General features: G+C 39.9%; 1 protein-coding gene across 6 annotated transcripts in view; it reads left to right on the plus strand.

The window, feature by feature from the left end:
- Positions 1-5,714: 5,714 nt before the first annotated feature.
- Positions 5,715-26,429, plus strand: part of CEP97 (centrosomal protein 97) — a 28,993-nt gene continuing 8,278 nt past the window's right edge. For 2 of the 6 annotated variants that reach the window (XM_088024372.1, XM_028119211.2), the window contains exons 1-9: positions 5,715-5,811; positions 8,477-8,619; positions 9,223-9,381; positions 10,357-10,458; positions 12,336-12,449; positions 13,008-13,174; positions 20,859-21,023; positions 21,820-21,953; positions 24,015-24,789. In XM_088024372.1, coding sequence (XP_087880498.1) covers positions 5,769-5,811; positions 8,477-8,619; positions 9,223-9,381; positions 10,357-10,458; positions 12,336-12,449; positions 13,008-13,174; positions 20,859-21,023; positions 21,820-21,953; positions 24,015-24,789 — 1,802 coding nt within the window. In that variant the 5' untranslated portion in view covers positions 5,715-5,768. Of the gene's footprint in view, positions 5,812-6,018; positions 6,098-6,147; positions 6,355-8,476; positions 8,620-9,222; positions 9,382-10,356; positions 10,459-12,335; positions 12,450-13,007; positions 13,175-20,858; positions 21,024-21,819; positions 21,954-24,014; positions 24,790-26,429 lie in introns of those variants that run through there. The other 4 variants (XM_088024374.1, XM_028119212.2, XM_088024376.1 and 1 more) reach the window with 3 other exon arrangements.

Here is a 26,429-nt window from a genome sequence, read left to right on the forward strand (position 1 = left end):
TTGTCCCTCTCCCTCTGCTCTTCTCCCCCACTCAAATAAATAAATAAAGTCTTAAAAAAAAACAAACAAACCCACAACCCCTCGGGGAATGTTCATTAAGATTTGCATATTTCATTGTATGTAGATTTTACTTTAAAAGAAAGGAAAATAAATTTGTATTGAGTACTAGTTAATGAAACACTGGCTTAAGTAAATAGGGGGAAGTGTACTGAGACTTCAAAAAGCGAGCTGGATGAAGGGATACATAAATGGAAGTGTGATAAAACAAGCATAATAATAAAATGTTGATAAGAGAATCAACATAGTAAGTTTATGAGTTTATGAGTGCTTACTGTAGAATTCTTTCAAATTTTCTATATATTGGAAATTTTTCCATAATAAGATGTTGGAAAATAATTAAAGGGAGCCATCTTCTGGAAGAAACTGGTATTACCAATTGGCTCAAAAATGTAAGAGGAACACGTCGTGTTTGTATCTTTCAGTATGTATGTAGTAACTGCTTATTATTTTTCATATATTCTGTTGGTTCTCACTCATGTACTCAAGCTATTTTCTTTGGTTGGAAATCTTTCCTCCCTTCCACTGGCTAACTTCCTACTCAGATTTTACTTCATCTAAAACAGAGGTCTGGGGCACCTGGGTGGCTCAGTCATTAAGCCTCTGCCTTTGGCTCAGGTCAGGAACCCAGGGTCCTGGGATGGAGCCCCTCATCGGGCTCCCTGCTGGGCGGGAAGCCTGCTTCTCCCTTTTCCACTCCCCCTGCTTGTGTTCCCACTCTTGCTGTGTCTCTGTCAAATAAATAAAATCCTAAAAAAAAATACTGGATAGAATAATTAAAAAAAAACAGGCCTGCAAATAGTAAATATTTTAGGCTTTGTGGACTAACAGGCAAGATTGAGGACATTATGTAGATATTTATATAATGAGAAACAAATTTTCACAATATTTTCGTTGATGAAATTTTAAATATAATCACAGTATTGAGTATGAGTTTTTGTAAAACAAGTCTACTAAAGAGAAAAATGAAATTCTTTTTGGGAGAGGTGGAGGGTAGACAAAACGAATTTTAAAGGCTTTCTGTCAGTGTCCCATAGTAGTGGTGGTGGGGGGGTCTTTTCATTTAGAAAAATTTCAATCTTGACCCTGAGCTTAAAAAAAATCCTATAGGGGCACCTGGGTGGCTCAGTCCTTTGAGCATCCCACCCTTGGTTTCAGCTCAGCTCATGATCTCAGGTTTGTGACACTGAGCCCCTCAGTGGGTTCTGTGCTTAGCAGGGTGTCTGCTTGAGATTCTCCCCCTCTCTGTCTGCACCTCCCCCAGCTTGTGCTCCCGTGCTCTCTCTCAAATAAATAAATAAATAAATAAATCTTTAAAAAAACCACAACGAAACATCAAATGCCGTGTGGTAGGACAAATCAGATATTCAGCTGCTAATTCTGACAAGAATTCATGGACTGACAGTCCATGAGAACAAATGAAGTTTATTGTTAACACTACAGGTTCAATAACACCTGGTAGATTCAAATGTTTTCTACAAAGTACATATTGATTGATAATACAATGATGCTACAACCATAGTATTTAACAGCTTACATTTTCACAAGTGTTGTAAATCTGTTAAGCTGAGCCTTTTTCTACTTACGTAAGTTGTAACACATCATAGCTGATTTCACTTCAGGTGTAATCAGTTAGTGTTTTCTCAACTTCTTTAAAAATATTCTCACCTGTTTCATGCAGGCTATTCATAGAGGCTATTCAGTCATTTCAAACATTGACTTTCTGAATAAACAGGCACAAATAAGCTGTATCAATAACACCTGTCCATTTATTAAGAGCCATGGAAAATATTAAAAATAATTTTCCTCCAGGACGCCTGGGTGGCTCAGTCGGTTAAGCGTCTGCCTTCGGCTCAGGTCATGATCCCAGGGTCCTGGGATTGAGTCCCGCATCGGGCTCCTTGCTCAGCAGGGAGCCTTCTTCTCCCTCTGCTGCTCTTCCTGCTTGTGCTCTCTCTTGCTATGTCAAATAAATAAATAAAATCTTAAAAAATTAAAAAAATAATTTTCCTTCACTAAATAATTTGACTATCAGTGCTGCTCACAGAGGTTTAACACTTAAAGCAGCTGTTCTTACCTAAAGGCTAATGGTCTTAAACGAGTTCATTTTTTCTGGATATATATATATTTTTTAAAGATTTTATTTATTTATTTGAGAGACAGAATGAGAGAGAAGGCACATGAGATGGGGGGAGGGTCAGAGGGAGAAGCATACTCCCCGCTGAGCAGGGAGCCCGATGCAGGACTCGATCCGAGCCGAAGGCAGTCGCTCAACCAACTGAGCCACCCAGCCGCCCTCTGGATATATTTCTTAAGTCACTGCCGTCAAACATTTAAAGTAAATGACTTTCCTTGCTTGGCTAATAAATGAGCCACTTGAAAACTCACTTTGGTAGCAGGATTTCTTTCTTTTTTCTTTCTTTCTTTGAAGAAATTTTACTATGAGATATCTATTAAATTTTTCTAACTTTTCTGATTGATTGCTGTGATTTAGGAATATTGTGATAGCTGGTTAGTCTGGTAAGGTAGACATATATTGTATTCTTTAAGCACAGATAATGGTTATTGCATAATAAACATAATGCTTTGCAGCGAATTTGATAAAATAATCCACATCTAACTGTATCTTGAAGATGGAATATTTTAAGTCTAGTTTTTTCTTTTTTTGTTTTGCTGATAGGTATATGTTGGTAATAAATAATAAAATGTCACAGTACGGTGATATGCATGGCACTTGAAATGGTGTCAAGTAAAAATGTGTTTTGGTGATTTGTAGTATGTAGCAGCAGTCTGAAGTGGTAAGAATGACACATATAGTCTCAATTATGAATACTCTATTGTTCTGTAAATGCAGCCATAGACAATAGGTAAATAAGTATGGCTGTATTCCAAAAATATTTTATTTATGGACACTGAAATTTGAATTGCATATAATTTTATGTCTCATAAAATGTTACTATTGTTTTTTTTCCAGCCATATAAAATGTAAAAGCTGTAATTAGTTGTAGACTATACAAAAGCAGGAGGTAGGGACGCCTGGGTGGCTCAGACGGTTAAGCGTCTGCCTTCGGCTCAGGTCATGATCCCAGAGTCCTGGGATCGAGTCCCACATCGGGCTCCTGGCTCAGCAAGGAGCCTGCTTCTCCCTCTCCCTCTGCCTCTCTCCCTGCTCATGCTCTCTGTATCTCTGTGTCTCAGATGAATAAATAAAATCTTAAAAAAAAAGAAAAAGCAGGAGGTAGAGTAGATTCAGCTTATAGGGCATAGTTTGCCAACCCCTTGTAGAGAATATCTACATAAAGTAGCCTTTTGAGTTTATTATTTTATTTGAAGGGATGAAAAGGAATTTGTGATTTTCTTCATAACATTTTCTTTTCTCTAGCTTTCTTTCTTTTTTTTAAATTTTGAGTAGGCTCCATGCCCAACTGGGGCTTGAACTCACAACTCTGACATTGAGTCACATGCTCTACTGACTGAGCCAACCAGGCACCCATTGGGAATTTGTATTTCAGTTTAAATAAGGGGCCTCGGGGCACCTGGGTGGCTCAGTTGGTTAAGTGACTGCCTTCAGCTCGGGTCATGGTTCCAGGGTCCTGGGATCGAGCCCCGCATCGGGCTCCCTGCTTGGCGGGAAGCGTGCTTCTCCCTCTCCCACTCCCCCTGCTTGTGTTCCCTCTCTCACTGCCTCTCTCTCTCTCTCTCTGTTAAATAAATGGATAAAATCTTTAAAGTAAATAAATAAATAAATAAGGGGCCTCTTTGTTAGATGAGAAAGATTCCTAGTCTTAATTACCTCTTCAGAACTAGGAAATTTGTCTTCAGAATAAAACAGTGGTAAATAGAGTGAAAAAAAAGAGTTAAGTTGTGCGAGTTAGAGGAAGACAAATGCCATATGATTTCACTCATATGTGGAATTGAAGAAACAAAACAGATGAACATAGGGGAAGAGAAAAAAGAGAGGCAAATCATAAGAGACTCTTAACTATAGAGAACAAACTGAGGCTTGATGGAGGGGAGGTTAGCAGGGGAATGAGTTAAATAGGTGATGGGTGTTAAGGTGGGCACTTGTGATGAACACTGGCTGTTTTATGTTAGTGATGAATCACTAAATTCTACACCTGAAACTTAGTTTTTTTTTTAAAGATTTATTTATTTACTAGAGCAAGAGCAGGAGGGAGGAGCAGAGGGAAAGAGAATCTCCAGCCGACTCCCCACTGAGCATGGAGCCCAATGCAGGGCTGGATCCCAGGATCCCACAATCCCAAGATCATGACCTGAACCAAAATCAAGAGTTCCTCAAATGACTGAGCCGCCTGGGCGCCCCTACAACTGAAACTCATTTTACCATATATGTTAACTAATTGGAATTTAAATAAATACTTGAAATTTAAAAAAAAAGGGCGCCTGGGTGGCTCAGATGGTTTCTGCCTTCGGCTCAGGTCATGATCCCAGGGTCCTGGGATCGAGTCCTGCATTGGGCTCCCTGCTCCTTGGGAGCCTGCTTCTCCCTCTGCCTCTCTCTCTCTCCATCTTTCATGAATAAATAAATAAAATCTTAAAAAAAAAAGAGTTAAGGGGGGTTGTAGTCACAGAGATCAGAGGAGAACCCATAAAGGAGGAAAAGTTCACAGGATCAAGGGCCCGGAAATCTAAAAGTGTGAGTTAATGGACTTTCCCAAACCACAAATTGTCAGAGATTTTGTATATTGCTGTTTCAGAAACAGGGGAGTTCAGAATAAAGATTGCAAGAGGGAATGGAGGCATGTGTAATAGAGATTGGAAGTTCCCTTTGTACATTCTGTCCTGCTATTAGGTTAGTCTCTCACTTCCTGTGAAAGCAGCTTCATTACCAACTGACCCCACTTGCAGCCTATGCTAGTGTCTTTTCACCTACTTCTGAACTGTCTAGAGTCTACCCATCTTTTAAGCCCTAGCTCAGTTTCACTTCCTCCTTCAAGTCTTCTTTGAAGATTATTGTTTCCATTTCTTTCTCCATTCGCTGAGCTCTTGTGTTAATAGTTACAATCATACTAGTTAGCAGGTAATAGTTATAGCAAAAGTGTGAGCCTACTCCCCTCGAGTTAGGCAGTGTAATTTTTGAGTTTGGAGACTATAGTGTAAAATTCTTTTGTATATTCCTTGCAAAAATTCTAGGTTCATACTTATTAGATATACCCTCAGGTCTAAAGTTCTGTTAAATATACAAGAACCACTTAGAAATACTGTATAAAACCTTCTATCCGAGAATGCTTTAAATTTTCAAGTTGAAATGTATCCATTTTGACTATCTCAACAAGACTGCCCAAGTCATTCCTATAGCAGAGCAGAAAACTTGCACCTTCCTCAGAATTGTCAAAAGGGGTGGCCACGTTAGAGACTTGTAGCAGTGAGCGCTCAGATTCGATCTGTATTAAATAGCGACCTTATAAATGGTAAAAGTGTCAAATTTCACAGACACCTAGGAAAGGGAGCGAGAAGATCATCTAAAAATAGTTTGCTTATCTGTCAGATCAGGGAGTTCACCAGGGTTCCTAAACACACTGCGGCTCAGATTCTAACCCGAATTTTACGTCATTAAACGCAGGCAGCCAATTGGGCCGTCTGGTTGCCGTGCATCCTGGGAGCTGTAGTTTCCGGCTCCCTCCTCCTGATTCCAAACTCCACCGAGCAGCTGGAGGACGGTTGCTTGGTATTATTAGCAAGCGGGAAGTATGGCGGTGGCGCGCGTCGACCCGGCTTTGCCTCCTGGAGAAGGTAAGGCAACCCCCCACCCCTTGAATCCCAAAGTTTACTCCATGGAACTAAATTAATAGTTCCCTGGTGGAGAAAAGAAGTCTGGGTTTAGGGGTGCAGTTCTGTACCAGTTCTTTTGATGCGGGCTGTGGGCGTCGCGGAGTCGCGCTGCCCTCTGGGAGTTGTAGTTCCCGGGTGCTGTCTAGCTCTGCGGCTTTGCGGAGAGGGCCGAGCTGGGGACTACAACTCCAGGGTCCTTCGGGCGGCCGGGCGCTTTGGCTCCCGCGCTTCTGAGGCTGCCTCGGTGGTGGGTTTCGGACTGCGGTGACCTTTCTTGGATTTTTTACTTTGAATTCTGGATGCCCAAGTGAAAAGTGCCGGATCTCCATCTTTCGCTTTACGCGTCTCCCTTATCTTCTCGGTTCCTGTCACGTTCAGGAAACCCTCTCTCAAACATACCTCCTAGACCGACGTTAAACCCTTTTTTGGAAGTGTTCGGTGGCCGTGGTAAAATTCAGGGTGACCGAGAGTCCACAGATATCCACTCCTTGTTCTGCAGACCAGGTTTTGGGATCGGGTTTGGTCGCTACCCAGCGGAGCGCGGGGTGTGGGTGTGGGTGCTTCTGTGGCCAGGAGTCGCCGGGCGTGAGCCGAGCTCCTTTGTTTTGGTTACAGCTCCGAGGCTCCGCAGCAGCCTTCTGGGTCGGGGGCCGGTTTGAGCGTTTAGGCCTCTCTCCACAGCTTAGACCAGGGGGTAATTATCTGGGGGCCCTGACTTCTTGGTGGGGGTGAGGGGGATCGATGGTTCTAAGAGGTCTGTCGACCCCGTGGAACTGTGTGCAAAGACTACATTTTCCTTGGACAGTAACAGCTTTCACCAAATTCTCAGGGAACCCCCATGACCACCCCCAAATTCTGGAATCCATTAGACAATAAAAAGACGTTGAAACCTTTCAGGAGAGCAATCTCGCATAATTATTTCCCACAGTAATCTTAATCTGGGTATACGTTTGAAATTGGCAGTTTCTGTGGCCCCACCCCTTTTTGATATCGGCTTCTCTTAAACTCCACCTCCTCAGCCCACCAAAGGAACTTACTGACAACAATAGCAGTAAACATTTACAGAGCACTTTTTATATGAGCCAGACGTTGTTCTGAGTGCTTTTTTTTTTTTTACATGATCTCATTTTCTCTGTAGAACAACATTATAAGGCAGATATTATTATCACCCACATCTTGTAGAGGGGAAAAGTGAGCCCCAAAGAGATCTATAACCTGCCCAAGATACCCCAGTGGTTATTGGGGGAGCTAGGATTTGGAACGTCTGTGAAACTACTTTATTGAGTGCGGTATGCCAGGAGTGGGGCTAAGTTTTGTTCATATGGTTTCTGTTTTCATCCTCACCTCAATTTAATTAATTAGGTGTATTGTTCCCATTTTGTAGATAAATTAACTGAACTATACATTGATTTTAAAAATAGTTTGGGCACTTTAGGATATACTGGTAGTTAGGTTGTAAGCAGGTTGATCTCTGTCAAAAGATTAGTTCCATTTTAAAAAGACAATCATTACTTAGCCACAAAATATGGAATAGTTCTTATTTATTATTTATTTGTTTATTGAGAGAGTGCGCGCTTGCACTGGCTATAGGAGGGGGTTGAGGGGAGGGGCAGAGGGAGAGAGAATCTTTTTTTTTTTATATTATTTGACAGAAAGAGAGAGCAAGAGAGGGAACACAAGCAGGGGGAGTGGGAGAGGGAGAAGCAGGCTTCCCGGTGAGCAGGGAGCCTGATGCGGAGCTCCATCTCAAGACCTCTGGATCATGACCTGAGCGGAAAGCAGACGCTTAACGACTGAGCCACCCAGGTGCCCCAAGAGAGAGAATCTTAAGGGTGGAGCTGACTGGGGGCTCCATCCCTGGACCCTGAAATTATGACCTGAGCCCAAATCAAGAGTTGATGCCTTAACTGACCCCCAGTGGTTCATATTTAAACGTGAAGAATTCCAAAGTATTGTGAGCAGAATATCACAAATTTCTAGGTGTAATATGATATTTTGGAGGGAAAGTGAAGAGTTTCAATCTGTGGTCATTTAGAACTTGATTGCATTAATTTTTTTCCACCAAACCATAAAATATATTTATTTATTTAAATTGGAAATAGTGTATTCATTATGCCATAAATGTTTTATTCTTTATATTTTCTTTTTTAAATTTTTTATTGTTATGTTAATCACCGTACATTACATCATTAGTTCTTGATGTAGTGTTCCATGATTCATTGTTTGTGCATAACACCCAGTGCTCCACGCAGAACGTGCCCTCCTTAATACCCATCACCAGGCTAACCCATCCCCCACCCCCTCCCCTCTAGAACCCTCAGTTTGTTTTTCAGAGTCCATCGTCTCTCATGGTTCCTCTCCCCCTCCGACTTACTCCCCTTCATTCTTCCCCTCCTGCTATCTTCTTCTTTTTCTTTTTTCTTAACATATCTTGCATTATTTGTTTCAGAAGTACAGATCTGTGATTCCACAGTCTTGCAAAATTCACAGCGCTCACCATAGCACATACCATACCCAATGTCTATCACCCAGCCACCCCATCCCTCCCACCCCCCACCACTTAGACTATAACTCCATGCTCGGCTTTGTATTTGTGTTTTCTAACAATTTCTCTTCTATTTTCAAGGATCAGTGGTCAATTGGTCAGGACAGGGGTTACAGAAATTAAGTCCAAACTTACCCTGTGAAGCTGATATTCATACTTTGATTCTGGATAAAAATCAGATTATTAAATTGGAAAATCTTGAGAAATGCCGACAATTAATACAGGTAGGTATTGCCATCTGGGGGAAATAGTTATATATGTTTATTATTCTACAAAACAATAAAATAACCTGACAAAGAATAACTCTGCAGGCCTAGAAAGCAGTAAATGTTATCTTAAATTTTTACATGACAATTTTCCTTGAAGATGAACACATGTGCTACATTTAAAATAGATTAGAAAAAGAAGCATTTGTTAAAAAAACAAAACATTTTGTGTTGGCAAAGCATTGTGTTGTTAAGATAACCTTTTACATCATGATGGAGGTAAAGAGTTCATTCATTCATTCTGTCAACAAATGTTTATTGGGCTCCTCTTATGTATCTGGCACTACTCTCAAGTAGTTGCTCTGTTACAAATGTTTTCTCTTGAACAGTTGGAGAGGGTCTGATTGCTCAGTTTTATGTGTATTTTCCATTGCTTAGGAACAACTTAGAACAATAACAACAACAAATAGTTACACTATAGAGTATTTAATATGAGAAGTTCACATTGGGTTTGTATATTTGGGAATGTTTGGCCATATAAACAAATCTTTTTAACCACCCTCATGTGAAAATAATATGCATATTTTATTTCTAAGAGAATGATATGTTTTCATTCCACAGTTGTCAGTGGCTAATAATCGGCTGGTGCGAATGATGGGTGTGGCCAAACTGACCCAACTCCGGGTGTTAAATTTGCCCCATAACAGCATTGGCTATGTGGAAGGGCTGAAGGATCTAGTACATTTGGAATGGCTGAATTTGGCAGGAAATAATCTCAAGGTGAATTGTTTCTTTTTTTTAGTAGTTGCGTTTTCTTTTTTTAATTTATAAAAGTATTCACTGTAAAAAAAACTCAAGCAGTATAGAAATAAGTAGGATAAAAAGTGAAAGTATCTACTCCCACTTCGCAGGGATAATTTTAGTTAACATAAACTGAAAAAAAAATTTATTTTGAAACACATATGCGGTATAATATTCTTTTAAATGTGAACAAAGAATCTGTGTTATACTTAGAAAAGTCAAAAAGCATAAAATGTAGGGGTACTGTAGCATGCTGAATTAAGCTGTAAGTACATGTTTAATGGTATAGTGGAGAATATGCTGTCTTAAAAGTCAAGAGATCTGGATTCTAGTCCTGCTTCCATCACTTAGTAGCTCTATATTTTTGTGTAATAAATATCTCCATGTCTTATTTTTTGATACATTAGATGAGGAAACTCAATTAAATGATATTAATAGCTCGCTTATTGATCAGTTAATTTATGCTAGGTACTATTGTATGCACCTTAACTGTATTACCTCATTCAGTGTCATGACAGCCTATGAAGTAGGTAAAAAAATCATTATGTCTATTACATAAATGAAAAACTGGAGTACAGAGAAGTAAAGTAACTTGCTTAAGGTCACATAGCCAGGAGTTGCAGAGACAGGATTTGAATCCATGCAGTTTGACTTCACTCTTAACTTGTAAACTCTATACTGTACCAACTGTCATGTGTTATCACTAAGGTTTTTTCAAACTATAAATATCTGGGGTGATATGATCCTCTCCTCTTGGGATAATGATGGTAGAAGCTTGCTATATAACAATTTACCAAATTCTGTTATTACTACTTCCTCTTTCTTGATAAATACTGCTCCTTTGCTTCCAATAATAAGCAGAGGAGGCAGGAGACTCAGCTATGAGGAACTAGGGAAGAATTTCATTTTTTGATTTTGTGTACATGAACTTGTGTGATGCTTTTCTTGTGATAGGCCATGGAACAAATCAGTAGCTGCGCAGCTCTACAGCACCTTGATTTATCAGACAATAACATACCCCAGATAGGTGATCTATCTAAATTGGTATCACTGAAGGTAAGTGTGTCATTTCTGACATTTTCATGTCATTTCTGAAATTTTCATGTCATTTCTGAAATTTTATACTAATTTTATACTAATATACCAAAAGAAAGTGATCTGATTGGCCTAAAATCAGCCTACTCTGTATGAAGAACAGATTGTGTACATTATGATAAAATTTCTGTTAGAGCACCAGAAATTAAGTATGCAACTCTTTGTTTTTAGTTTCTGTAATTGATTTATTTTAACTAGAACTGGTCATTGTAGTTAAGGTTAATTCTTATTTGTCATCCTGTGAACATAATGAAATCCCCCTTATGCCTAATCAGCCAACACTAGCAGCTTTAGCTATATAATATGTAACATATTGGTAAAGTTGAGAGTGATCATTCCTGAATTTGAGTTTGTTTTTTTGGTGCTTGGGATTGCTGTTTTTTGAGTAAAAGGTATTACTAAATTATCAAAAATAACTTTAATTTAAAAAGTAAACCTGTAGCATATAGTACTTTTTATGGAGGGGAATTGATCATGCAATCAGAGAAGTAACAGTTGCAATTACAGCTTCAAAAACATGTAGGCTTTTTCCACATTTTTGCATCATTGGATATTATTAGTATCAGATAAACTCATGAAACCTTAGAAACAGTATTATTAGATCAACTTTCCCCACATCTTTAGCATAAATCATTTTTAGCAAGAATTACTCTAAACAATCTGATGTGTCCAGATACTGAGAATTCAGATGAACTACGGATTTTTTTTTTCTGGAATGATTACTTTACCAGAATCCTGGGTATTCAAAGCCTTCAGTTATTCTTCATTGTTGTTGACTTAATTTGAGTCAGCTTCATCTGCAAGTAGTGTATTGGTCCTTCCTTAAGCTTTTAGTTTTCAAGAGAAAACAGTTGTAAATTATAGGTTGTGGGTTACCTCTTTCTCTTTTGGAAAATTTGCTTTATATGTGATTTATTTTATTTATTTGACACAGAGAGAAAGAGAGAGAGCACAAGCAGGGGGAGCAGGAGGCAGAGGGAGAGGGAGAAGCAGGCTCCCGCTGAGCAGAGAGCCTCATGCGGGGCTTGATCCCAGGACCCTGGAATCAAGACCTGAGCCAAAGGCAGATGCTTAACCGACTGAGCCACCCAGGCGCTCCTATATGTGATTGTTTTAATGAATGTTTACTTTTACTTTGCTCACCCTTTATTTTGATTGATTACTTTTTTCTTTTTTTTAGAGAGAGCATGTGAGGAGGGCGGGTAGAAGGAGAGGGAGAGAGAGACTCTTAAGCAGGCTCCACACCCAGCGCAGAGCCCATCACAGGGCTTGATCTCATGACCCTGAGATCATGACCTGAGCCGAAATCAAGAGTCAGACACTTAACCAATTGAGCCACCCAGGTGCCCCTTGATTTTTTTTTTTTTAAGATTTTATTTTTAAGAAATCTCCATCCAACATGGGGCTAGAATTCATAACCCTGAGATCAAGAGTCACATGCTGTACTGACTGAGCCAGCCAAGCACCCCTATTTTGATATTTTAGCATATGTGCTGCCGAAGCAAGCACCCTATTTTGATGTTTTAAAAGGAAATGAACAATATGTTGGAAATTGCTCAACTTTTAATAATTTAAATCTCAAAAAATGCTATTTATTACACTAAGCTATGTGTTCTTGGACAAATCTTTAAACTTTCTTGAGCTTAGAATGTGGACATGAAAAGAGAGTTGGACCAGAAGACCACCTAGGAGCCTTGTAACATTAATAGTCTGCTTTGTAAGTGATGAAAAGTATAATAAAGTAGATCCTTTTATTTTTATATGCACCATTTTGGTTATGTCAAAGTAGATAAATTGTAATCTTTTCATTTGTAATTCATCCTGTTTTTACTTTCAAGACCCTGCTTTTACATGGAAACATCATCACCTCTCTTAGAATGGCACCTGCTTATCTACCCAGAAGTCTTGCTATACTTTCCTTGGCAGAAAATGAAATTCGGGACTTAAATGAGGTAAAAATGGAGGGTATTCTGTGGGATCCAGGAAGCTGCAAAGCACAGAAGAGACTCAGGAGAAAGTTGTGAGCTCACTTGTAAACTGTGAGCATCTTGGAAGATACCGCCAAAAATATGAAACACTTGACTCAAGATGATCATTATTTTTCTTTCTACTTTTTCTTAATGTCAGTGGGTCATTAAGGCTTAATTTCATTTGTAATGCTGCCACTCTTACTCCTTTTGGAACTGATTTGTGGTAGAGGTATATCTACGTTAAAGGGATCAATAAGGACACTGTACACCTTTTTCTGGCTGCTATTATGTTTTCAAAATAGGATTTTCTCTGTTAGGAAACAGTGCTGATTTGTGTAAGGTATTTGTGCAGCAAGGACAGATGGCCATACTGATGGAATTTTGGAAGTCAGTGGATAAAGTAAGAGTGTTACTTGTTGCTTTTCAGAACAAGAGGGAAATTGTTACATTCTCAAATTGCCAAAGATGTTTTCTCAAAGGAAGCCCTGTGCTTAATACTAAATAGTCCATTTCATTCAACAAAGATATCCTTTGTTCCAGATCTCTTTTTTGGCATCCTTAACTGAATTGGAACAGTTATCGATCATGAACAATCCTTGTGTGATGGCAACACCGTCCATTCCAGGGTTTGACTATCGGCCATACATTGTCAGCTGGTGCTTAAACCTCAGAGTTCTAGATGGATACGTGATTTCTCAGAAGGAAAGGTGAATATGACCTTTTTTTTTAAGATTTTATTTATTTGAGAGAGAGAGCACATGAGAGGGGGGAGGGTCAGAGGGAGAAGCAGACTCCCCACTGAGCAGGGACCCTGATGTGGGACTTGATCCCGGGACTCCAGGATCATGACCTGAGCCAAAGGCAGTCACCCAACCAACTGAGCCACCCGGGCGCCCTGAATATGACCTTTTTAATGTCACATTTACCATGGAAGTTACTGAAAAGACCATTTCTAGCTTACTACAGATTACTAAACTGAATATTTCTTAAAATGTGCATTTAGGAATTAAGATCATTAATGCAATCATATAGCAAACTAACTATATGCTGTTCATTTAGGATTTTCTATCCTTTCTAAGAAAGGATAAGAAGTATCAGTTTGAGAGTTTGGGGCTAGTGAGTTTAACTTAATGCCCAACATACAACAATTTGATTGCTGAAAGTTCTTTTGTTAATTGGTTGTTTGCGGGGCTTAGAGCATTTTCTATAGAAATCATATTATGGATGCTGTGTAGGGTCTCAGGTCAATCCCACAAAAGCTTCTAATCCATCTTATATGTAAGGGCAGTATTAGTAATAAGACCTGAGGTGCCTCAGTTGTTCAGTTGGTTAAGCATCTGACTCTTAGTTTTGGATCAGGTCATGATCTCACAGTGTGGGTTCAAGCCCCGTGTTGGGCTCCATGCTGAGCATGGAGTCTGCTTGAGATTCTCTCCTTCTCTTTCTGCCCTTGCCCCTGCCTGCACACATGCTCTCTCTCTCTCTCTCTCTCAAATAATAAGGAAAATATTTAGGGGTACCTGGGTGGCTCAGTCGGTTAAGCGTCCCATTCTTGGTTTTGGCTTAGGTTGTGGGATCAAGCCCTGTGTGGAGCACTGCACTTAGCGTGGAGTCCGCTTGAAAGATTCTCTCCTTCTGCCTCTCGCCCTGCTCACTATCTCTCTCTTGCAAATAAATAAATAAATCTTTAAAAGAATTAAAATCTTAAAAAAGAATAGGACCTAATTACCCTTTATAACAATGATTCTGTGGGAAAATTCATGCAGAGTTTCAGTTTGGAACTGGTAGCAGACATACTGATTGGTCCTTCTCATACGTGTGAAGCAGCAGAAGTGGAAACTTTCCAATCTCTAAGCATTGATGGTTTTTGCACTTGGAGCTGGGACCCCTGCATGATGGGGTCCTCTGGGCACTGGCACGTGATCATTGGAATCAGAACTTTAGGGGAGATAAGAAACTAGGATGTGAACAAGAGGGGGTGGAGTTGGAGGGGATGGTATGAACTGAGATGAGTTTATTCTCTTCAATTTGCCTCATTTCACTTTCTCCTCTCAGTGTGTACATACATGCATTCATGGACTCAACAGGTACATTATTCCTCACCATTTTTGTCCACCTGTACTAGAGACTGGTATATCTGCTTGAAGAAGATGAGTGGTAGATTCCGGACAGGGTTTTCCTTTTCCTTTTTCCTGCTGTTTCATCTAGTTGCTGAACAAGATGTGAGGCAGTGAGGAATGGTAGCCAAGACCTACATAGTGGTGATGCTGGTGGAGGGTGAGCAACATACATCTGGTCTAGTTTGCCTACAAAACAAAAAATCGTGGCTTTTCCTTTCTCTTGCAGTATGTGTTGCTACGTACTCAGAAAGTGATTCTGTTTTCAACTATGGCTAGTTCTAAAGCTTGAATATGGGCTTACCTTGATTATCTTCTCTGACTTTTCCTTTATTTTATTTTATTTTTTTAAAGATTTTATTTATTTGACAGAGAGAGACACAGCCAGAGAAGGAACACAAGCAGGGGGAGTAGGAGAGGGAGAAGCAGGCCTCCTCTGGAGCAGGGAGCCTGATGCAGGGCTCGATCCCAGGACCCTGGGATCATGACCTGAGCCTAAGGCAGATGCTTAATGACTGAGCCACCCAGGCGCCCCCGACTCTTCCTTTAAGAAAAAAAAATACTTGTCAGATTTTTCTATATGAAAAGATTTTTCTATATGGCAACATTGTCATATATGGGAGGTAGCATGGTGAGATAGGCAGAGAGAAGGGTTTGGTGTAAAGAGACATGGGAAAAGGGACAAGAGAAGAATTCACATGTTTCCTTGCCACTCATTAGCTGTGTGGCCTGGGCAAGTTCCTTAGCTTCTCTGAGCTTTAGTTTTCTCATCTGTAAAATGTGGATGATAGTACCTAGCTTTTAAGAATGAGGATTAAGGCTAATGCATATGGCATAATATTGGCCATATGGTAGGTGCTTAAAAAACAGTAATTGTCATTATTACTAAAAGATAGGGACTAGGAATTGAAGCATTTTGTAGAAACTAAAGCAAGTGTTAAAAAGCAGAAGATATTTGGGGTGCCTGGCTGGCTCAGTTGATAGAGCATGCAACTCTAGATCTCAGGGTTATGAGTTCAAGCACCATGTAGGACATAGAACTTACTTAAAAAAATAAAAAGCAGAAGATATCTGTTGAATAGATAAATAATAATGTGAAGGCTGTGTTTCTGTACAGTGGAAATGGTTTTAATCCAAGTGACTTTAAGGTGAATTTGAATGTTTTTTATTTATTTATTTTTTTAGAAGATTTTATTTATTTATTTGACAGAGAGAGACATGAAAGAGGGAACACAAGCAGGGGGAGTGGGAGAGGGAGAAGCAGGCCTCCCGCCGAGCAGGGTGCCCGATGCGGGGCTCGATCCCAGGACCCTGGGATAATGAGCAGCTGAAGGCAGACGCTTAACGAACTGAGCCACCCAGGCGTCCCAATTTGAATGTTTTTTAAGCTTTCTCTAATTTCAGAGGCTTCAGGAGGTAGGGAAGTGTGGGCTTTCACGTGGGGTGGTCTTTCTCTCTGTAGGGTCCTCCTACACTAAATAAATATGGGGGGAAAGAAGAGATGGGAGGATAGCACAACAGCAACAGTTCTTTCCCCCCCCAACATTTAAAAAAAACTTGCAAGGTAGCATATAATTCAGATGTAGTTAAAAAAATGGTATTTAGAAATACCTACATAATCACCACTGAGAATAAGAAAAGAATATAATGAGCATTCCAGAGACTTCCTTTACTTTGCTCTCATCAGAATTCCCCTCCCCTTCATAAATAACCATTGTACTGCCTTTTTGATAATTCAGAAAGATTATTTTTTTCCTGGTTACTATGAGGTTTTCAACCAACTTCCACCAGAGTAGCTAAAATTAAAAGGACAGACAATACTAAGTGTTGATGAGTATGTGGAGCAGTTAGAACTCTCATACATTGTTCTAGGAGTGTAAGTGGTGCAACCACTTTGAAAAACTGGCATGTTTAGTGAAGTTAACCATGAAAATACACTATGACCCAGCAATTTGACTTCTGGTATATATCCTACAGAACTAGGTGCTTATGTCTACCAGAAGACATGTACAAGCATGTTCGTAGTAGCCTTACTCATAACAGCTGCAAACATTTTGGAGCTATTTGGTACATTTGGGGAACAATCCAAATGTCAGTCCATAGAAGAATGAGTCAATAGTTACATTCAAACTAAGGAACCTAGATTGTTGTTGATGCCATAGTAGAGGAAAATGCTGCTGCAGTTGATGTCTGAGACAACTCTGTAGTCTATACAGTGCTTCTGTGTTTGAAAACAACTCTGGAAGTATTCTAAGGGGAGAGCTCTTATATTAAAATTCAATGCCTGAGCAGTGTTCAAAACATTTTCCTGGTCAACCTTGGGAATTGCCCTGAAGGACAGGAAGGAATCTCTAGTTTTTGCTTCTACCCAGCCTGTTATTTGCAGGGAACATCCAGATTAAACATTTTGTTCATTATGACTGAGCCAGCCAGGCACCATGGAAAGTATCCTGGGTGCTTTGATGACTTCAGGTAGCCAGATCTTGAGTGTGTGTGTCACTGGAAAGAGTAATTTGGTCACCCATCCTAGTGGTGCTGTGGCTGAGTGCTTTCTCAGAGAGAGGCACACCTATGGAAAGACCAGCACCTTTGTGCAGCACCTCAGTATTTAGGAGTTCTTTCTGAATTTGTTTCCATTTCTGTTTGACTCTTATAGGACCTAGTCCCAAGCTACACCTCTGTTTAGTTGGGGATTAGAATTTAGGGAGAACTTTGGAGATGTTTCTTTTTTGAAAGGATTTTTAAAATATATACAGAAGTAGATAGAGTACCATAATGAACTCCTAAATACCCACCATGCCACTTCAACAATTACCAACTTTGCCAGTCTTGTTTCACATATCCCCACATTTTTGTTGGAGTATTATTTATTCATTTAAGATTTTATTTATTTGAGAGCACAAGAGAGAGCATGAGCGGAGGGGAGGGGCAGAAGGAGAGGGAGAAGGAGGCTCCCTGCTGAGCAAGGAGCCTGACATGGGGCTCAATCCCAGGACACTGAGATCATGACCTGAGCTGAAGGCAGTTGTCTAACCAGCTGAGCCACCCAGGTGCCCCTGTTGGAGTATTTTAAAAGCAGATAACCAGATATCATTTCATCTAATACTCTTTTTTTTTTAATGAGAAAGAGCAGATTATTTTATTCTATTTTTTAAACTGAAACTTTTAAAGTTTATTTTTATTAAAGATTTTATTTATTTGACGGAGAGAAAGAGAGAGAGGGAATAAGCAGGGGGAGCAGCAGGAAGAGGGAGAGGGAGAAGCAGGTTCTCTGCCAAGCAGGGAGCCCAATGTGGGGCTTGACCCCAGGACCCTGGGATCATGACCTGAGCTGAAGGCATACACTTAACCGACTGAGCCACCCAGGCGTCCCTAGAATAAAATTTTTTTTTTTTAAAGATTTTATTTATTTATTTGACAGAGACACAGCGAGAGAGGGAACACCAGTAGGGGGAGTGGGAGAGGGAGAAGTAGGCCTCCCGTGGAGCAGGAAGCCCGACGTGGGGCTCGATCCCAGGACCCTGGGATCATGACCTGAGCCGAAGGCAGATGCTTAACGACTGAGCCACACAGGCGCCCCTAGAATAAAATTTTTATCTTTAGACTAAGATTGGGATTCTGAGACTTCAGTTAATCAGTTAGGCATACCTTGTATCTAATTATTAGAAATAGTTTTTCCTTTCTTGTGATACTGGCAAATCACAGAAAACTAATTTTATTTTATTTGCACCGTGACTCTTTTGCATGATTTAATGAGTTATCAAAGGGCCAGTTTCCTTTCAGTCTGTAATAGAACTCGGGTGGCTTGACAATTTTGGACTGTGGTTTGTATGATGTGGATACCTTAATATCAAGGTCCAAGTAAATGGTTGTGGATTGAAGGTGATTTTCGAACTATTTGCAAAATGATCCAACCTCAACTTCAGGTTGAGGGGTAGATTTAAGAATGGTGAAATTGAATCAATGGCATGTTAATTAAAAAAAATGGAAACATATGTAAAAGTAAACAGTAGTGTAATGACCTCCCATGAATCTGTCATCCAACTGCAACAGTTTACAGCTCATGGCCAACCTAGTTGTCTGTACCTTCATCCACTCTCTGTTCTCCTATATTATTTTCTTTCCTTTTTTTTTAAAGATTTTTTTTATTTACTTGAGAGAGAGAGAATGAGAGAGAGAGAGCACATGAGAGGGGGGAGGGTCAGAGGGAGAAGCAGATTCCCTGCTGAGCAGAGAGCCCGATGAAGGACTCGATCCAGGGACTCCAGGATCATGACCTGAGCCGAAGGCAGTTGCTTAACCAACTGAGCCACCCAGGCACCCTCCTATATTATTTTCAAGCAAATCTCAAAGTACATGTAATTTCAACTGTGACTATTTCAGCATATATCTCTAAAAGATAAAGGCTCTTAAGGAAATAACTACAATACTATTATCACATCTCAAAAAAATTTCACAATTCCTTAGTAACATCAGGTATTAGTTCAGTGCTTACATTTCTAGTAGCCCTCATAAATGCAGTTTTTAAATGGTTTTTTTGGAAACAGGATCCAAATAAGACCTCTCATTGTATTTAGTTGAACATCTTTTAAATTTCTTTCTTGCTTTTTTAGTGACTTAAAACATTAATTTGTTATTATTGAATGCTCTATGGGCTGGCCATGCATATTGGGTGGTTCTCATGAGCTTGTGATGAGATCACACAGAGCTTGGCTAGATGTCCAAGATGATGCTTTTAAATCTCTTTTATTTTTTTAATTTTTAAAATTTTTTTAAAGATTTTTATTTATTTATTGAGAGAGAGAGAGAGAATGGAAGAGAGAGAGCACGAGACAGGGGAGGGTCAGAGGGAGAAGCAGACTCCCTGCCGAGCAGGGAGCCTGATGTGGGACTCTATCCAGGGACTCCAGGATCATGACCTGAGCCGAAGGCAGTTGCTTAACCAACTGAGCCACCTAGGCACCCTTAAATCTCTTTCAGTTTATAGGTTTCTTCTCTTTTATTTTCTTTGCTTTCTCTTCTCTTTTTTTGGTTGTTGTTGAAAAAAATCAGATTATGTGGGGGCACCTGGGTGGCTCAGTCAATAAGCGTCTGCCTTCAGCTCAGGTCATGATCACGGGATCCTGGGATTGAGCCCCGCCTTAGGCTCTGTGCTCCGCGGGAAGCCTGCATCTCCCTTTCCCACTCCCCCTGCTTGTGTTCTCTTTCTCGCTGTGTCTCTCTCTGTCAAATAAATAAATAAAATTAAAAAAAAATCAGATTATGTGGCCTGTAGAGTTTCCCACTGTGCTTATTTTGCTGATTAATTCCTGTGTCCTTTCTTATATTTCCTGTATATTGGTAGGAGGATGTGGAGGTTTCATCAGACTTAGGCTTTTTAGTGGAGAGGACTACTTTTTGGGTTCTGTCAAGACACACACACACAAGGAGACACATAGTGTTTGGTTGTCCTTCATGTTATTAGTAGCTATTAATGATCAATGCCTAAAACCATTAATTCATTCACTAAGAGCTTCAAAATGGTGAGATTTTAATTCATTCATTTTATTAGCTGGAATACTTCTATAAAGTAAAACTATTTGGCCCCTCATGTTTAGTTTGAATAGGAAAGATAGGATTAATAATATTGAATTCTTATCCTTTATTTACCAGTTTTTAAAAATAATGAGTTGCTGGTTCACTAGCATCCTCCAGCTGTGACCAATTAGCTTTTTTTAGCTGTCATTATGAATTAATGGATTTAAATGTAACTGATGTATTTAGGTACTTTAGTTTGATAGTGAGTAGAGGAAATACTTATTGCTTCTTTGAAAATAATTTAAAGATATTTGGAACCATGAGTGCAACTCTGTGGAAGTGCCCCTAAGCAAAAACAAAGGTTGAAAACATTAGAAGAGTAAAGGGAGTGAATCAGAAGGAAAGTTTTTTTTTTTTTTAAAGATTTTATTTATTTATTTGACAAAGATACAACGAGAGGGAACACAAGCAGGGGGAGAGGGGGAGGGAGAAGCAGGCTTCCCGCTGAGCAGGGAGCCCGATGCGGGGCTCGATCCCAGGACCCTGGGATCAAGACCTGAGCCGAGGGCAGACGCTTAACGACTGAGCCACCCAGGCGCCCCCAGAAGGAAAGATTAACAAAAAAACAACTTATAACTGAATTTTATTTATGAAAATCACCAGTGATGCTGTAAATTAAGAAGGAAGATCGTTGTTGCATCAAAATGTATCTTGTCTGTGCTGGTATCGTATCCTTTCCTGTGTGTTCCTAATCCAGTTTGAAAGCTGAATGGCTCTATAGTCAAGGCAAGGGGAGAGCATATCGGCCAGGCCAGCATATCCAGCTTGTGCAGTATCTGGCTACAGTCTGTCCTCTCACTTGCACACTGGGTCTTCAGACTGCAGAGGATGCCAAACTAGAGAAGATTCTGAGCAAACAGAGGTAAGCCCCTTTATTTGTAGCAGCTGATAATGCACAAGTGGAAATACCTCTGAGTCTTTCCTGTGCATGGGTCGTAGGACTGGGGCAAGTGCTGTGACCCATGTTTCTGGGCACTTGGGCCCCTTGTTACTGCAGCAGTCCTGCAGGGGAACTAAACCATGCAGTGCTGTCAAGCTTGCTTTACAGCAGCTGCATTGTTCATCATTTCCTGAGTGGGGAGAGCTGAGCAGTATGGGGGACTGGGATTTAAAAAAAAATTTTTGTCCTTTTAATGTAGGTATTTCATATGGGTTCTTTAATACAAACATGAAAGAGTGAAGCTAGAAGGATGTACTAGTCACTTCTTTTATCAGAGAGCCTGCCTTTGAGTGTGCATGTGTGTGCCTATAAGGGTGTCTGTGGGGGATTGTGATTTAAAAATAAGTTTCTTTTTTTTAAAGATTTTATTTATTTATTTGACAGAGAGAGAGAGGGAAGATAAGCAGGGGGAGTGGGAGAAGCAGGCTCTCCGTTGAGCAGGGAGCCCGATGCAGGGCTCGATCCCAGGACCCCGGGATCATGGCCTGAGCTGGAGGCAGACGCTTAACGACTGAGCCACCCAGGCGCCCCTTAAAAATAAGTTTCTTAACCTTTCTATCCAGTGCTTTCAAACTTGACTTTGTAATTTGGCAGTGATGAAAGAGATCTACTTTGAAAACTTGTAAATTTCTACCTTTTTGACAGTATTATGTAAGAGGCAGAAAAACTTTATTTTTGTGGTTTTTGTTAAATCCCATCAGATGTTATTGATTTTTAGGTTTCACCAGAGACAGTTGATGAACCAAAGCCAAAGTGAAGAGCTAGCTCCTCTTGCTCCTATTGAAACAAGAGCACCCCTTGTACCTGAGCATTCAAGCCCTGTTCAAGATGGCCAGATAGTCCAGGAAAGCGGTATGAAATTAATTGATCTCTGATCTGTTTTCTCCAAGTTGTTCCATCTGTTGGCTACCATTTAGGAGGAAAAAGTACATATTTTCATAATTTTTGGTTTGTTAAGTGAACATTTAGGTCTTATATTTTATGTATGTATATATACAGACATAAATGTAAAATTACTATATTTTAAAGTGTTAATTTTAATTTTAATTTTAATTTATTTTTTTGGTGGGCAGCAAAGCAAGGTTTATTGAGTGATAGCGAAGTGATAGTGTAAAGCTCCCGAGGAGGGAAGGCACCCAAGAGGGTTGCCCAGTGTTAATTTTTTTTTTTTTGATTCATTAAAATATTTATTGAGCAGCTAGGGGGATACAAAAGTGATTAAAACATCATAAGAGGTGAGGCAAATGCACACATCATAGAAAGCCAAGTGTAAGGGGTCACTGAATCACAACGGTCAAAAGAAAAGTGCTTTAGGAGATCAAGAATGAGATTACTTCCAGCCAGTGTTAATTTTTATTTATTATTTTTGTCACTGGTAATTTTTAAGTTTTTTATTTTAATTCTGGTATAGTTAATACACGGTGTTATATTAGTTTTGGATGTACAATATAGTGATTAAACAATTTCATACATTACTCAGTGCTCATCTTGATAAGTGCTCTCCTTAATCTCATCACCTATTTCACCCATCCCTCCATCCACCTCTCCTCTGGTAACCATCAGTTTGTTCTCTGTAGTTTTTTTTTTTTTAAAGATTTTATTTATTTATATAACAGAGAGAGACAGAGTGAGAGAGGGAACACAAGCAGGGGGAATGGGAGAGGGAGAAGCAGACTTCCCTGCAGAGCAAGGAGCCGATGCGGGGCTCGATCCCAGGACCCTGAGATCATGACCTGAGCCGAAGGCAGATGCTTAACGACTGAGCCACCCAGGCGCCCCAATTTGTTCTCTATAGTTAAGAGTCTGTTTATTGGTTTGTCTCTTTCTCTTTTTTCCTTTGCTCATCTGTTTTGTTTCTTAAATTCCACATATGAGTGGTATATGGTACTTGTCTTTCTCTGATTTACTTATCTCACTTAGCGGTATACTCTCTAGATCCATCCATGTTGTTGCAAATGGCAACGTTTGCATTTCATTCCTTATAATGGCTGAATATTAATCCATTGTGTGTGTGTGTGTGTGTGTGTGTGTGTGTGTGTGTATAAATATCTCACATATTCTTTATCCTTTTATCTATTGATGGACACTTGGGCTGCTTCCATAATTTGGCGAATGTAAATAATGTTGCAGTGAACAGAGGGGTGCATGTATCCCTTTGAATTACTGTTTTTGTATTTTTGGGATAAATACCCAGTAGTGCGATTACTGACCCATATGGTAATTCTATTTTTAACTTTTTGAGGAACCTCCATCTGTTTTCCACAATGGCTGCACCAGTTTGCGTTCCCACCAACAGTGCACAAGGGTTCCTTTTTCTCTACATCATTGCCATCAATTGTTGTTTCTTGTGTTTTTGATTTTAGCCATTCTGACAGTTGTGAGGTGATAATCTCATTGTAGTTTTGATTTGCATTTCCCCGTGATGAGTGATGTTGAATATCTTTTCATGTGTCTGTTGGCCGTTTGTATATCTTCTTTGGAGAAATGTCTGTTCATGTCTTCTAATTTTTGATTGGATTATTTGTTTTGTGGGTGTTGAGTTGTATCAATTCTTTAAATATTTTGGATGCTAACCCTTTATCGGATATGTCATTTGCAAATATCTTCTATTCTGTAGGTTGCCTTTCCATTTTGTTGATTGTTTCTTTCACTGTGCTTTATTTCTAATTTTTAAAATATATTCAGAGTTACTACCTTTTGTATTGACCTGATCTTTGATTACTCTAATGATCATTACAAGAATTTATTTTCTTAAAAGTCTTTTGTGTGATGTTTTAGGCGTATTGGAGGAAATCACCAAAGCATTTTAGTGCATTTTACTATATTTCAGGGGTTAGATTTCATTACAAAGATACAACTAAAAACCTTTTTAAATATTTAGTGGTTTCAATGATACTTTGTTGATTCTTCTAGAACCCGTCATCCAAGTCAATTCTTGGGTTGGGATTAACAGTAATGATGATCAATTATATGCTATTAAAAGTAACTTTCCAGCCTCTGTACCCGCTACAAGATATTCTCGAAATGACCTGCACTTGGAAGACATACAGACAGATGAGGACAAGTTAAACTGTAGTCTTCTCTCTTCAGAATCTACTTTTATGCCAGTTGCATCAGGACTCTCTCCAGTGTCACCTACAGTTGAGCTGAGGCTACAAGGCATTAACTTGGGCCTAGAAGATTATGGTGTTGCAGATGAATCTGTGAAAGGGCTGGAAAACCAGGACTTTAATAAGGAAGATGAAAAGGCTTTTTGGACTGCAAATGAGAATTCCGTTCAAATGAAGGAAAGTGTCATCAGTACAGAGGTAAATGAGAAAGATGGGCTATTACCTTGTCTGGAGCCGACAGTAACTAGTGCTGTCTTGAAGGATGACACCCATAGTCTTACATCTTTTCCTGAGTCAGTTGGACACAGTGTCTTCCATACACAGCCAGACAGTGAAGAAACCATGTCTCAGTCAGCTTCGGAGAAACTTCCCTGTGGGATTTTAACCCAGAGATCTGTTGCTCTGGGACAAGATACAGTTGCCCTTCAGAAATTGAATGAAGCAGCCACCAAACTTCAGGCCTATTGGCGGGGCTTTTATGCCAGGAACTACAACCCCCAAGCTAAAGATGTGCGTCATGAAATTCGGCTGCGCAGAATGCAGGAACACATTGTTTGCTTAACTGATGAAATAAGGAGGTAGGTCAAAAGTCCTTGTTTAGGTGCTGTTTTGTTGATTTGGGAGTGTCAGAGTCTTCGAGTTGATTCAGAACACTGAACCATTCCTGTTGTGGTCAGGACACTTCATACCCTGTTGCCACTCTTGGGTTCTTTGTTTCCTATGACATACTGAAAGCATCTTGAGGGCAGGAACTGCCATATGCATTTCCACTGCTAGCATGGCAATTGGTACATTGATGTGGTACAGCAGTAAATATTGAATAATTGCTTGTCTTACAGATGTTTATAAACTTAGACATAAAAAGGTACAGAAAATGTAGAAAAACTGAATAAGCATAGAAATGAGAAGATGAGAAAGTCTACATGGAACCCACTAGGTAACATAGAATTAAAGAAAGGAGTGGGGACTTAAAAGGGACTAAAATTCTGGGGCAATGGTAGGAATTTTTCCTCACTTCTGTGGCTGACATTTTACTGACTGCCAGCCAGGAAAATTAGGAGTTCATAAATTTATTTTGAGTATTAGTATTGCAACTAGCAACATTTATTAATATTATCGAGTGGAAGGGGAGGAGGCAGTAAAAGAGACTGGGAAGGGACAGCCAGTGTGATAGGAAGATGGGGTGTGTGTCTCAACTTCAATAGGGAAATGTCTTAGGAGAGAAGAGAGGTGACATAGGGAGGACAGGATTATATGTTTAATTTAGAAGCTGGAGGTTATTGGTGACTATACTGGGGGACCTGGGAGTATTCTCAGGTTTGATGATTTGCTAAACGGACTCACAGGGAAACTATTCTCTTCATGACTATGGTGTATTTAAGGGAAAGGATACAGATTAAAGTCAGTAAAGAAAAAAGGTGCATAGGGCAGAGTCCAGGAGAGCAGGCACAAACTTCTAGTTGTCTTCCAGTGGAGTTGTATAGGTAGGGCTTGAATCTCTTGGCAGTGATGTGTGACAACACATATGAAGTATTGCCACCAGGAAAGTTCACTGAAGCCCTGACTACAGGGTTTTTTTTGTTTTTTTGTTTGTTTGTTTTTACTTTTTAAAAAATTTTTTATTATGTTAATTACCATACATTACATCATTAGTTTTACTACAGGCTTTTTATTGGGTGTCAGTCTTGTAGGCATTGAGTGCCTGTATGACTGACCTTAACTACTTAGACCTTAGCTCCTACCCAAGGTCAGACTCATACCATGTCTCTATCAGGGCTCTAGGTGAATAAAACAGGTATTCACCTGAAAGCACATTGTTAGCATAAACTATCTTGTTTGGCCCCAAGCCCCATGTATACACAGATATTCTTTTTTTTTTTAAAGATTTATTTATTTATTTAAGAGAATGAGAGAGAGAGAGTACATGAGAGTGGGGAGGGTCAGAGGGAGAAGCAGACTCCCCGCCGAGCTGGGAGCCCGATGCGGGACCCGATCCTGGGACTCCAGGATCATGACCTGAGCCGAAGGCAGTCGCTTAACCGACTGAGCCACCCAGGTGCCCGTACACAGATACTCTTATCAAGCAGGATAGTCCAAGGGCTTGGACATTATGTCCCCATCAGTCAAAGCCAGTCCTTTCCTTGGAATGTATGGGGTTTGAACACCCCAAGCTTGCTGTGTTAACCCTTTCCTGCCCAGTGAATTTCCTAAGAGCAGC

The sequence above is a fragment of the Eumetopias jubatus genome, unplaced genomic scaffold, assembly GCF_037043125.1.
Source record: "Eumetopias jubatus isolate StellerSeaLion01/CBP00866 unplaced genomic scaffold, mEumJub1_p1.0 scaffold_1, whole genome shotgun sequence".
Taxonomy (NCBI): Eukaryota; Metazoa; Chordata; class Mammalia; order Carnivora; family Otariidae; genus Eumetopias; species Eumetopias jubatus.